This window comes from Rhopilema esculentum, chromosome 17 (assembly GCF_057945365.1).
Source record: "Rhopilema esculentum isolate cy_ngs chromosome 17, ASM5794536v1, whole genome shotgun sequence".
Taxonomy (NCBI): domain Eukaryota; kingdom Metazoa; phylum Cnidaria; class Scyphozoa; order Rhizostomeae; family Rhizostomatidae; genus Rhopilema; species Rhopilema esculentum.
Window position 1 is genome coordinate 7,260,574 of NC_142831.1, and position 14,347 is coordinate 7,274,920.

The 14,347-nt window shown below is 37.9% G+C and overlaps 1 protein-coding gene across 2 annotated transcripts in view; it reads left to right on the forward strand.

Annotated features, from left to right (window-relative positions):
- Positions 1 to 874: 874 nt before the first annotated feature.
- LOC135682187 (A disintegrin and metalloproteinase with thrombospondin motifs 3) overlaps positions 875 to 14,347 on the forward strand; it is a 28,771-nt gene continuing 15,298 nt past the window's right edge. Inside the window, exons 1-2 of one of the 2 annotated variants that reach the window (XR_010515672.2) lie at positions 875 to 1,221; positions 5,984 to 13,568. Coding sequence is in view for 1 of the 2 variants with exons in the window: in XM_065196967.2 (XP_065053039.2) it covers positions 13,479 to 13,568 (90 nt within the window). In the remaining variant the exon portion in view is untranslated. Of the gene's footprint in view, positions 1,222 to 5,983; positions 13,569 to 14,347 lie in introns of those variants that run through there. The other variant, XM_065196967.2, reaches the window with a different exon arrangement.

The window sequence follows — 14,347 nt, forward strand, 5'->3', positions numbered from 1 at the left end:
GGAATGCAAGATCCAGAACTTTAAGTGATATCAATTGAAATGTGAATAAAGAAAAGGTCACGATATATATATCAATTAATGACTGTATAAAATGTGCAGTGTTGCATGTAGTTTAATTAGATACCGTAAATTATCTTGTTAGCCCCCCAGGGGCCTTATTGTTTAAATTGAGAGAGGGGGCTTAATAAATATTTTGTAATAAAAAACCATTTATAGTGGTAAACTAATTTTTTGTTATTTGCGAAATAAAAAACATCAAATCAGCCTTCCATATCAATAATATTGTCATCGTCATCGTCATTAATTATCAATTCTAAAATATCTGCCTGGACCATGTCGCCTTCTGAAATCGAGCATTCAAAAAGGTCAACTTCATCCTCAGAGTGCCATCGGCCTGGAATGTATGCACATTAAATCTTTGTCTTCGGATCTGTCGTGACTGGAAGAGACATGGTGTGAATTTTGATTTGATGCGAAGTATTGAACGACCAATGAATAAAATGAAAATCTCTGTTATTTGTAAAGTTCACTCATTTCAGCATCAGTGAAAAAAGAGGGGGGCTGATTAAATTTTTCTCTCTGAAAAGGGGGGCTAATAAGAGAGGGGGCTTAATTGAGAGGGGGGCTAACAAGACAATTTACGGTATTTCGAAAACATTGCCAACGATTCAATTCCTTCACCCACTATGCAGTTGTGTAGTGCATCAACATGTTGCAGCTCTTGCACAAAATATTGCGAAAAACATTAGCAAAAGTAGAAATTTGCCATTTTTGGCAACAACAAAGGGGGTCAGCCCCTCTGAACCCCCTAGCACTACACCCCTGCCACTATGCCTTACCTCTAGCTGGCTTTACACAACGTTTGTCCCCCCGTCCCATTCGTAATCCGCAATTGATTGCTCATTTGAAACTAACGTCAATGCATAATGTACTCAGAACTCTGATGGAATTTTGACTCTGATTCGGTGACTGTATTAACGGGAATGTGGAATAAGACCAAGTTATTAAAAGCGAAACTGAAATGTCTTTACTGTGTGAAAAAATATCGCTCGAAGTTCGCTTACCGTCTTCATCTACATACACACGAGAGCTGCAAAAACTCATGGTTTCACTGCCAAACATGCAACAGAAAGTTCTCAAAAATCGTCCGCCTTCTGAAGCATCGGATTATACATCCACCTCCAAAGAAAAAATTGACAGCGAACGACAAAAAGACGATTGGTAAGTAGTAAATTTTATGCTCAATGTTTTAATAAACTATTATTTTCCGAAACTTTTAGGCCTGTTGACCTTTTGTTTTCTTTCTGTGATGGAATGTAACACGTGACACAGAAATGGGGCTGCGAAACCCATATAGTGCTGAAAAGGTACACTCATGTATATCGAATATGTTGGTATATCAAAATAATATTAAATTCAATTTTTTTTAAAAATATGAATTTTATAAATTTGAATCTGTATTATATTGGCATTGGTGTAAATGGAGAAATGTTATTTCTAAGCAAACCGTTTTGTTCTGCAAAGTTCAAAATAACACCAACCGTTATGCAAACAAGCATGACATGTTGTGAAATTGTGACTGTCACATACAGGGATGGGCCCTAAATATTAATTGTGTCCAAAACCATTTACTAAAAAATAATAGGAAGAAAAATTCCTTCTTTTCATCTGCATCTACATCTACCTACAATCTTCAGCAGAGTTGTTGAGACAAACCTTTAAACACATCTCTGGTAGCATGCAAATAGAATCTAGCCTCTCTTTACTCAGCCCCTCCCCCATTCAAAGTTTAGATCTCGACACCATCTGCCCATGGCCGCTGTACTGCCTACCCTCTGAAATAAGGAGATTCTGACAGGGTCACCAGCCAGAGAGGAAATTCACTTGATACTCTGAGAAAACTTATAAGAAAGGGAGAACTTGTGATCGATACTGGATTTGGATGAGTTAGCTACCCATATCATGTCAGAGAAAGTGCATGCAATTTCCAGCTGTGCAGAAGTGTTGTAGGTAATTCATACTTTCCAACCTGGATGTCACAGCTAAGGTGAACTGTAATTTCTCAGATAATTTTGCAAAAAATGTTTTGAGATGGCGTCTTTTTTAAAAGGGCCAGGGTGCATTTCCTGTCAACTGTAGGTCAAAGGTTCACCAGGGCATTTGTTCAGGTATGCCCAAATTTTGAGCAGTTGGTAAAACTGTAAATATTGTATACCAGACAAAGGAAACTGTTCAATAGAGAAAATGTGGTTTATGAATCTTTATTTTATTCCTTTTCATTGCTTTATTTTCATTCGTAATGTGGACATTCCCATTTAATTGCCTAGTTAAACTACTAACAGTAAATTCCCTGTCAAGCTTTTCAACTGGTGTGATAATACTACAGAATCATTAACAAAAATATTATTATTTAGAAAATATCCCCAGCATGTCTCTCAAGCTTGTCATATTTTTCAATTTATATTTTTTATTAAGCTTAAAAGTGCAAAGATAGCAAAACAAAATCTGTGAGTAAGCATGCCCTGTTATTCTTAAGAAAACCACTGCAAATTCAGGGCAATACCCAAGTGAACATTCTGAAATAGCTGCCACATTGAACGATAAAAGTTTTGTGCCATTTAAAATGTCACGGTACCAAAATCCTTTCCTCAGTGGTGTGACAGTCCTAAACAACAATCTAGTGATATGATTTGCTAGATATTTTGAAACAAAGCTTTGTAAATTGGTGCCAAAATGCTACTAAGTATAGTGTGCACCAACCCCCCCCCCCCCACCCCCCCTCTTAGTCTAGCCACATAAGCATCCTTTTTTTATTCATCAAGAATGCTTAGAAACTTCGCACATATTGCTCATAGAGTTGTAGAATAGAATTTTTAGCCATTGTGCTTAAGATTGGTTTATGGCTTTGTTGGAACCATGATTTAGTGCCTGGATCCTTTGCTCCTGCACAGTTGTCAGTTCTCAAATATGACTAAAGAATAATGCCCATCAAGGAAATGGCAAATGCAGCTAAAGCAAAAGTGGAAGATTCGCTAGTAACCACTCAGTTTTTTGAGAATGTCATCATATTTTAAAATCCATTTTGAGTTGCATTCTACTAATTTCTTTCTGAAACTTGACTATTGCATTTGCAAACGGTTTGACAATCTGGCTCAGCCCCTGAATATTTTGCATATTTTTCTTTCTTTCATCCATTTTGAAAAGTATCTTTAGCTATAAAGCAATGTCAACTTTGTAGTTCCTAGACAAAAAAGCAATTTTTAAGTACATTTGGAACTGTATCATATGAACAAAACTGCAAATGTATTTGAAACATAGCTAGTATTGTTTTTTGGTGCTACTGTGTTTTGATAAAAGGCTGATTTCTAAGTTACACTGAAAAGTTTTGTTTGTTGAGAGTTTTTAGAGAGTGCTCTTTCTCCAATAACTTAAATTCTAGAGAGACTCTAGTTTGGATAAAGTGGTAGGTGATGTGAGGTTGAAAACCTTTGTGAAAACGGTCAGAGCCATAGATTTAGGATTATAAATGCTCTCTGTCTTTTTCCAAACCTCGACACCTTTCTTAAACAATTGATACATGAGTTGTCACTAGTAAAGAAGGGTGCCATGAAATTGTTGTAAACAAATATCATAGCCTAGAAATTATTGCAAAAGAGACAGTAATTGCAAACTGTATCTCACATGCACAAGGACCAATTCAGAAGGGGGAATATCAAATCCCTTAAAAATTCCTTAACTGGCAGTAAATGAAGCTTTTAGCCTGTGCCTTCTTGAAAAAATTGTTGCTCACTTTGTGTCTCTTGAAAAGAAATTCACTTGCTAATTTGCAAATTAACACAATCTTTTCACAAATCAAAAAACCAAATTTAGAAAGATAACATTGATTGCTATTTTTTCAAATTTTAGCTGCTTAAACAATGAAGCAAGGACCGAGATACTGGGTGGATGGGGGGCCTTGGCCCCCCTCAAAAAACTTACTTTGCATAAGTAAAATACTTTTGTTTTGTAATATATGGCTTCTGTTCCACTGATTTATCAGGGCTGCTCCCAAACAAAAAGTTATATCTCTGTCCTTGAAATGAAGCCCAACAAAACATGTTTCCATAGGCAGGAATTGTTCTTGGTTTTTGTTTAAAAGATGCATGTCAGAGTTTTTGGGTCAAGGTTTTCTACATCAGGGTCTAATCTAAAAAGAGTATTTTGGTAAAGTTGGTAAAGTTGCCTGGCAACAGGGGTCCTTGGACCACCATGAAAAGTAAAGAGAAAATAACATCTGGTCCTCACCATCTATGACACTTACAAATTCCATGGCTGATTTTCTTAGAGACAGAGGACAAAACAAACAAACAAAAACAATAAAACAATAAATTAGAGTTATACCAAAAAAACACTACACCAGTTTTCCAATGCCCACATTGAAATTATTAATCATTCAAGCTAAATACTTTTTGCCTATTGCCTGCTTCATTTTAATCTATTTGATCATTCTGTTTATCTAAATCAGATTTCTGTGCTGAAAATTGCTTGAAAAAGTAGAAACTTTGACAATCGTCTGATGACCAAAGCATGAACATAATTTTTTATCCAGATGCAGATTTAAGATAGGATTAGAGGAGGAGTGTTGGCTTTTGATTGGCTCCTTTCCCTGGTCTGACAACAAGCCCATAGGGGCAACTTCAATATAGACAGATTCCTCCCCCACCTTGATTGCCAGAATCTAATTTGTGCTCTTTCATTTTGTTCAATTGAAGGATTCAAGGAATCTTTTTGTTAGGTAAAAATTTATCTGTATCTGTATAGTTTCTTGAAACAGGGTTTATGTCAACTTGAAAGAATTCTTTAAGCAGCATTCAAAACAAATCTGTACTGATCTGCTGTCAACTTCAAATTCTCTTTTAAACAAGGGAAGGGGAAAAGGTTTGGAAGAGCAGGAGGAAAGGTCAAGCTTGTTTATTTGTTTTGAACAAAAATGTTCCTGAAATTGTTAGTGAAATGTTCCTTAGTTCTGTGATTAGGGGAATTCTATTAAAGGGAATTTGAGCTGCGATATGTTTTGAATAAAAATGAAAGTTGTGAGAAGGATCCGTTTGCTTTCACGATAAAGTAGGAATTTTTGGTTAGTTTAACGAAGTTAAAGGCACTGTAATCAGACACCGCGCAGCCATTGGACTAGCCGAGGCTATAGCCCCTCATTTTTGCAGTGAAAGGTTAGAACTTTTTTGAGAAAGTTTTCTCTAACGGAAGTTTGGAAAGTTTACTCTAACGGATCCTTTGTAATAGCAGTTCGTCTTTGTCTGGAACCCTTGTTTGTTCATTTTCTTGGTGACTTATCTTATTAAATCTATTTTTATAGTAATTGATATCTTCTCTTAATCAGACTGTTTATAAAAGATAAGCGGAGAGAAACAAGCATTTTCTAAAAGGGGTGTTTTCCGACGTTCTAAATGGCGTGGCCTCAGAAATTTTCGGTCACGCCTGACTGTAATTAGTTGCTTGGGCCTCGAATTAATACAATCACAAATTAACACAACAATATGGCTGGAAGGGTAACTATTTCCACCAGCTTTTGACAAGTCTCGTCCATACTTTCCCAGTTTTATAAACTTTTGTGCATACAAAAACGTCAGTGCAGCTGTCAAAATGTTTGCCAGGAATGACAATTCATGTTTTTCAACTTGATCATTGAGACTGCCAGGACAATAGAACACATTTTGCACCATTTAACGTGATAAGGATTATAAGGATTAAAATGTTGATAAGGATATTTGAGAACATGATAATGAACCCATTTTAATCGTACTTTTACAGAATAAAGGAAATATTATTTCTTGAATTCTGTATTCTTTTCGGGTATAATGGCTACATTGATGAATTTGATATTTAAAACCTTTTTTTAAAATCCCGTAAACCAATTGATATTAATAATAAGTGAGCTGCTCAAACATAGAACGGGCTTCTCATGAAGGATCTATTTTAATTTTAGTTGATTCTGCTCAAAAGCAAATTCAAGCGAACTGTAGAGATGTTAAAACCCTGCCAGGCAACAGAAAAGATGAACCAAGGATTCCGTTAGCATCTGATGCCGAAACACCAAAAGTTGCATCCCTTCCGCCGTCGCATCATGATACTGCTGTGAAATATTGTCGTGATCCCCCGCAAGAAACTGAACCGAATGTGTTTTCAAGGTTTTGTCTAGATTCACTTGCAGGAGATTGTAGAGATGCAAGGCAATATCCTTTTGGAAGAAGAATCTACGGAAATGAGACTGCCAACAACAAGTCCTGCCTTGACAAGGAAAGCTTCAGGCGAGCTGAATCTGCTGCCCGTTCTTTTGGGCAAGAATCTTCTGATTTGCAGGTGTCTGTTGTCTCCTCAAGTAGTCTGAACGCTGAGTCTTCGGAGAATCTTCCGCCTACCCTACCTAAAACAGGAAATGATCCGCCGCTCTGGAGTAATGGTAATGAGCCAACCATGCATTCTAAATTACAAGTTAACACTGCTGAAAACCAAATACAGTGCACCATATGTGCAAAGATCCTTGCAAACCCTCGTAACTTGAGAGCACATATGAACACTCACAATGATGGCGTAAGGTATTCGTGTCCAACGTGTGGCAAAAGTTATGCATGGAAGTATTCTTTGACGCTACATATGCGAAGCAGTCACTGTTCAGCTTCAAGTAGCGCGCCAAAGGAACCTGGCGGGAAGAGAGAAGCATCAGTGATTACCGAAACAGTTGATGCTGGAGAATTAAATAGGGGAGAGTCTTTTAAGAAAAGGGCTAGAGATGGAGAAGGCCTCCAAGTGGCTAGGTCCAAAAAGTCAACACAAAAAAGATTGCAATCTGAAACAGCGGTTTCTATAAGAGATAAGTCTAGTGAGAGTAGAAGTTCAAGATCAAAAACTGAAACAAAAGCAAGTTCAACGACAGCAGATGAAAACTCGGATGGTTTTATGTACCCTTGTATCGATTGCAGTCAACCCTTCAAAACTGAAGACCAGATGTGGAATCACTTTGAAGCAACCCACTGCACAATGGATCAAGTGGAAATAGCTTCACAATTAGCTAAACCCTTTTCTAGTGGCTTTGTCGACTGTACAAGCAATTCCAGACAGTGCAAGATTTGCGGTAAAGTGTTTTCAACGTCGGCAGTGGCTATGAATCATGAAGCTTCCCACACAGGAGAGAAAAATTTCTCATGTGATATATGTCAACGGAAATTTGTTTGGAATGGCTCTCTGCGGAAACACTTGCAACGTACGTCCTGTGGAAAAGGAAAAAAGGAAATTCAGATTGGGAAGGCTGCTGATGACTCGCCTGTGGCAGATAGAATCAAAGAAGGCATCAAGGCACACGAGAATTTGTCATTTGTTTCAAGCACAAAGAGCAAGCAAAGGGGCGTTGTGGAAAGTCAGTTACCAGCTCAATTGGAACGTGATACTAAAATAATGAAAGATCATAAAAAGGCAGTAAAGAGCCCTAGGGTGGTACCAATTAATAAGCATGCTGTACTGGCAGAGAATTTCATAAGAAAGACAATTCTTCTTCATGAAGGATATGGTGTCAAAAAGGAAATGGCAGGCTTTGTAGACTTGGGCGATGGACCAGAGATCGGCAATCATACATGCAAGGTATGTGATAATACATACAAATACAAGTCATCTTTGAAAATTCATATGAGAAATCACACGGGAGAACTTCCATATCAATGTGGAATTTGTAAGGAAAGATTTGCAGCTCATAGGTATTGTAGAAAGCATGTCATAAGACATGGAAAAGAGTCAGCAGACCAGGAGCTGAGGGCAGCATTTCAAAACCTGGCTCATTCTGGAAAAGGAGATAGTTCCAGGGATGACAAGACAGAGCAAAATGACACTGCTAGAAGCCATGATCAAGGACCATCCCCACGAAAGTCAGGCAATAAACAAGTGACATCTGTTGACGAGAGCGGTGAGTCACCTACTGATGAAAGAGGCACAGTCAGGGAACGAGGTTTGCCAAAAAGAGAGGCAAAAAGTAAGGCCTTAAGCTACGTTGCTTTGATAGAAACATCGGATGATGAACTTTCTGTAAACAGAAAGCGTAGGACAAGGAAGAAAATTGTCAGAGACAGTTTACAGTTAAAGAAGATAGGTGGTTCTGAGATGAGCTCAGAGGAAGAAGAAATAAGTCCTAAACGAAGACTGGTGGATAGACGAACCTCCAGCAGTCATTCGAGTTTCCTTTCTAACAAAGAAGACAGCGATGAAGAATGGCCTGGTGGCAGTCTTATGGACGACGAAGAAGCCGAGTTTTTGAGCGATGATGTATCAGAGGAATCACTCATTGAAACAAAAGATAAAAGCCCATCAACAAAGATAAAGACAGAAGGACATTTAGGTAGAGAGAAGCCCCGGAAGAATGACGGAAAACTCTCAAGATTACTTTTTCAGTGTAAAGTGTGTGATACAAAGTTTGCTTCACGTTTTGTGCTGCGAAGACATGAAGTTATTACAGGCCATGCAAAGGCATCATATGAGTGCCCGTACTGCAAGCGAATCTATTCTGAAGGAGGAGCTTATAGCAACCACATGTACGTGCACCAGCGGAAAAACGGCATGAAATGTGATATTTGTGGTAAGGAACTCCAGAGCAGAACGACGTTTCTGAATCATAAAGAAATGCATAAGAAAAATCCATTTACATGCAAACTTTGTTTTGAGTGGTTTCCAAGTGAAAGAAAGCTGGAAGAGCATACTAATACATCGCATGATACACAGAAAGAATTCAAGTGCAAGTATTGCCACAAAACATTTGATTGGCAGTCAAACTACACCCGGCACTTGAACAAGCACACAAACAAAAAGGAGTTCAAGTGCAAAATTTGTCATTACAGCTTCAATATTATATCGAATCTGAAAAGGCACATGGTCTCAGTACACAAAGGCGAAACTGAATTTGGTGCAAACACGTGGGAAGCAGTGAATCCGGTACAAGTGGACCATGTTCTCAACAGACAGCATCAGAGAAGAGATCTGTGGAAGGTGGAAGATGACACAGAGGACGAAGAAAAAGGAATAAAGAGGCGGGGGAGACTGAAGGCGCTCAAGGCTGTCAACAGAAAGAAGTATCCCTGTGAAATTTGCAGTTTTTTGTGCTCATCCAGAATGGAATTGACAAACCACTTGAGGTATGGCCACAAGGAGCAGAACAACCCAGATTCTGCGTTGATTCATTTTATTATTGAAGAGGAAAATTTTATTTGCCAATTATGTGGATCAGTTATCTATATAAGGCATAGTCTGAAAAACCACATGCTCAGGGTCCATCAGCTTGACATAAGCGAAGATGACATCGCAGGGGTCAGTAAGTTTGGCAATGATGTGAAGGTTGAAGGGCGTGTTAAACAGAAGCCAAAGCAGAAGCCCAAACCATCTCCAGCAGAAAATGACTCCTGTAGTTCTGGGGCAGTTGACCAACGGCACGGTGGAGATGTTGTTTCCTCATCAAATGGAGAAAAAGACGTGGGGTATCTGCGCCAAAGAACGAAACGGGGATTGTCAGCTGAAAGTCGAAAGTGTTCATTGCCAGATAAATGCAGTCTTTGTGCTAACGCGTTTGCTTGTAAGGAACAGCTGATTGAACACTTACGGGATTTCCATAAGATACCAGCTGGCTTTGAAGAGGCATTGATTGAAATGACCAAAGATGTAAACAACCCTACGCATAAAGCTGGCCAAAGTCAAAGCAACAGTGATGATCGTGAAAAAGCTGCGTGCTTGCAAAAGAAAGAGAACAATTCCACACTGTCATCTGAAAGACGTAAGAAGGAAAGCAGCCAAGTACAAGAATGTCCAATCTGCAATCAGCGCTTCGAGAGCGTGGCTCTGCTTGCAAGACATGCGGCTATTTGTGACCAATTTTCATCATAGCACTCTAAATACTGCTGCATCTTTACCAACCATTAACTTGGCAAACCCTTTGACTAGAGATTTTAGGATACTTTCGTTGCATGTAGGCAGATAGTTTGTCTGACAGTCTGTTATTGTTTTTAAAAGATTTCTCAAGCAAACAGCTCTTTTGGCAGGCGTGTATTTTACTAATATTTTGGATCTTCCACCATTGACAGCTCGTAGCTTTGGCATAGGATTGGTTTGCTTTAAAGCATTTTGACATGCACCCCTAAACTGAGCCAAGTTTTAATGTATGCAAACTCTTTTTTGAATTATCAAAAAATTCGTAGTTTGATTTGTTGTAAGGTTTTTCGTCGTTGTTCACGCGATGCTGGAGACAGCTGCATTACCATATAATGTTTTAACTAGTAAATAATCATTGGTTTTCCTAATGATGATGATAAGGTTTTTCTTTATGTCAGATCAGTGTCCAAAGCAATGAAAGAAATTTTTCACTACAAGGGATAAGTCCCATATTTTTTCTGAGATTTAACATTTGTATCATTGATATTTTTATCGCTGAAACTTTTATACATCTACTTTGTCTTGACGTTTGATATATATATTTTGTATATGCTGCCTTTGAAAGCTATTTTTGTACCTTTAGATATCTTTAGCTTTGTAAATTCGCATCGCATATCACGTATCGTCTAGGTTTTATAGTTATTTTAAAACGGTTGTAAGAGATTTAGATTGCGCATGTCTTTCCTATTCAGTTTTGTTCATAATTTGAATTAAAATATCTGGATTTTCAGCTCCAACGTCTACACACCACCTGGTTCAGTAGTGCAACGCGTTGTTAGCATGCCATGCAAAACAAGACATCCCTTTTGTCGGTAGAATTAGGTAGGCTTTGTGAACAAATGTGAATTTGAGGCGATTAACGACTGGAGTCTTTCTTGCTTCTGTTTAATCTAATGTTCATCTTTGTGGTTTATTTAGCTTTTCATGCTATGAAAATAAAGTTAAGGTGCAAAGTATCGAACTTTCCATGAATCGTTACATTTCGGTTCCATACACATCATGTATGGAACCGGAACATATGGCCATGTATTAAAGATATGCACAAAAATGACATCCTCATTTTCAATAGACCTATAGAACCCCTCCATCCTCTTGTGATGTTTCATAACTCATACAATAATACAATACAGGCTTGGTTTTGTTCAGTCCATTTTTTACAGGTGTGGTCTTAATCCATTTTGTATTTTTTGTCGAATAACTCAAACTTTTTCAGTCAGAAATTTAAGTCAGACTTATTTGGCAATCTCTTATGCAATTAGGATCATATAAGCCCAAATTTTGCAACAAAATAAAGCCATTGTTACATGTTTTTATCTCGATGTTCCTCTTTAGAAACAAATATGTCACTAAACTGTATAGGGTGTGATATGATTAGCCTTGTTTGTCTGATGATTTATTCAATCTATTGGATAAAATGTTTTTTTGCTTTTTTGCTACGTAAAACGGTTCCAAATTTTTTGTTTAACGCTGTGGTGCTTCTTTCCAGGTTTTTCGTACGCGCTGGGCACCCGCTCGAGGTTGACTGCGTTTTGTACTGATCATGTGAGAAATGCGCATTGTCAACTACCGTGGCATTTGCTGCATCAGTACCTTTCTTGTAGTGATGCGATTATTTATACACACTTCACATCCATTGTTTTCATTCGCATTCAGTGTTTTTTAGAGCTCGATGCCTATTTCGTGAAGATAGCTTCTCTAAAAAGGTTTTATTGTGAGTAAGTGATGGCATGACCTCGCGGGGAAAAATCTGTATGTTGGGGCGACATATAAACACAAACAAAAGTTTGTTCTGGTTATTTTGTTGCTTCTATTGTCCTCCCGGTTCATAGAAATTTCATTGTTTTTATTTCGAAATGGACATCGTCAAGAGAATGCTTGTGGAACCCATGGAAAGTTCTTTGTTTGTCACAGTCTTGAAAGTACAGTCACCCCGCGGGTTAGGCGTGTAAAATACTCCTTTATGCTAGCTCATGCAGCGAAACCCTATTCTTTTCTGTCATATCTAAAAATTACGGTTTCGCAACTTTTCCGAAGTCAGCCTCCTCTCTCAATTTTCCGACGAGATTTGTGTCATCAACCTGCAGCTAATTGGATTGATGCAAATGAATTGTAACATTTAGATAGTGCTACAGACCGCGAGGCATACCACAGCAACCGCAAGAAACGCCACGTCTCATATTTTGATTGATAAATCGTGTTTATTAATTGTTCATTGAATAGTTATAAGAAAATTTGACAGAAAATTGAGTGACGCCGAGGAGTGTTTTAGGTTGCCAAATCTCCTACATCGACCATATATATATACAAGCGAAAATCGCGCATAGAAGTGACAATATACAATGTTACAAACATTAACCGAACAATGGTGGTTCAATATAGGGTAACTTCACCTTCATGGCCCAGTTGGGTGATCCTGATGCAATTGAGAATCATACCACATAGAGTCTTGTATTTGTGTTAATTGAATTTTCTTTCTGAAACGTTTGCGTTTGCAACTGCTTCAAAAATTACGCCTTGCGGTGAATTCATACTCCATACGAAGGCTTGAATCGTTTTCGGGTTTGAAAAGAAATCTGCATAGAGTTCCGCCACACAGTTAGCTTCGACCGATTCAATATCATAGTTGCCAAGTAAGCTCTCATCCTTCCTTTATCTATTCGGATTTAAATGGTAATGATGGTAGTGAAAGAACGGCCTGACCTAGACGCCCAGCCCCCCCCCTTCTCTGCGGTGCCTGTAGACGTGTTGCTGAAACTTATTTTGTTACTTTAGACCTTTTTGCCCCCTTTAACCGGGGATTTAGAACTTTTATTTGGCCTTTTGAATTTCTGTTTATTATACCTTGTTGTCTTAGTATGATTTCAAAAAAGACTTAAACTGAAGGAGCTTCGTGTCAGGTTGCCCTTGTAATCGAAAGAGCAGTGTATCGCCAAGAGAATTAGGAATACTACGGATGCAGATTCTTCATTTCAGTCTGTTAATAAACATCGTATCAAATTTAAATATTAATGTTGATACATTCGTAAATAAAAATGTTAGACAACGCAGACTAAAACAAAGAGCCTTTCAAAACAAATCTCAACATTTTGATGGCAAAGCCAAAACTTAGCCAACTGTGGGACATTATGAATGAAGATCAGCCTCGGCCGATGTATTTCATCCTGTGAATCTGAATGGGAACTGTATGTTTGCTTTGTTGAAATCGTAGCAGTGTTTTGCATTTGCTTGCGATGAATTACGTAATTAGTATTGTTTGCAGTTGAATCATATGAAACGAAGGTGAACCGCGAAGTCACTTCAATCGACCTTGGTTTCGGATGCAGGAAATACGAACTCTCTTGGTTGAATTTCTGCGAATGTTGGCAACGGCTTTGTGCTCACCGTCGTCGTGAAAACCACGTTGGTACTATAATTAGCCATACATCGAAGCTGAGTATCAGTTAGCTGGCTCCTTTAGTTTACTACCTAATTCATCCTGATATCTACTCGTGAAGCAAGTTTTGTTCCTGGGATATGAATTCATGATGTTGTCGTTCTGCAAAATGAATCTTGCCATTCTCGTGACTGTTTTTCTTCTGTCCGAACATCTGAAAGAAGCTGATACACAAAAGGTAACACATTTTCCCTAATATTGTTTTATCTGATAGGGACAATTGAAGTTTTCTTTGTTTGTCTGGGTATTTTGTTGAGAAAATAACCTACCCATTATTTGTGTCTTTTGCAACATGCTTAACGAATGTGAATTCTTTATCTACTTAATTCAAAATTCTGCTCTTTATTCTTCTACTGACAGGGAAAAAAGATGTTTTACGATCTCACAATAATAACCACAAAAATATAATCAAATAAAGAGTGGATTGGGTGTCATGCCTAGAAGCAATGCGTTTTAGTATCCACGTCTTAACAAGAGATAGCCAGTTATTCAATGCTTCCCAAAGCATTTTCCCTCGTTATCTGACTAATCTACACCTGAGGTTTGATTAGGTGAAACAAAAGAACCGTTGATAAAAATAACAATGATGTTGTATTATGGTTTTTGTATGATCGTATTTCCAAGCGGTCCTATTGCTTTGTAAAGTATCTGCAATAATTTCTACATTATTATCCTCCGCTTACCAGTTCTATAATTAAAAAAGACCATTTTTCGATTTTTAATTAAATTCCTTTTTTTATTCCTCTTTAAAGACTCATTGCTAACAATGAGTCATTGCGCTACGCAAGCATCCCATAATGCATTTTCGAATAGTCTGAAATCAATTTTGGGTAATTGTAGAAGTTTTACTGCCATTGTAGAAGTTTGCGATCGTCGCCACGCTCGCAAAGACCCATTGTTAGCAATAGGTCTTTAAAAATTATTTTTTTTAAATAACTGTGCTTAAATAGTTTCATT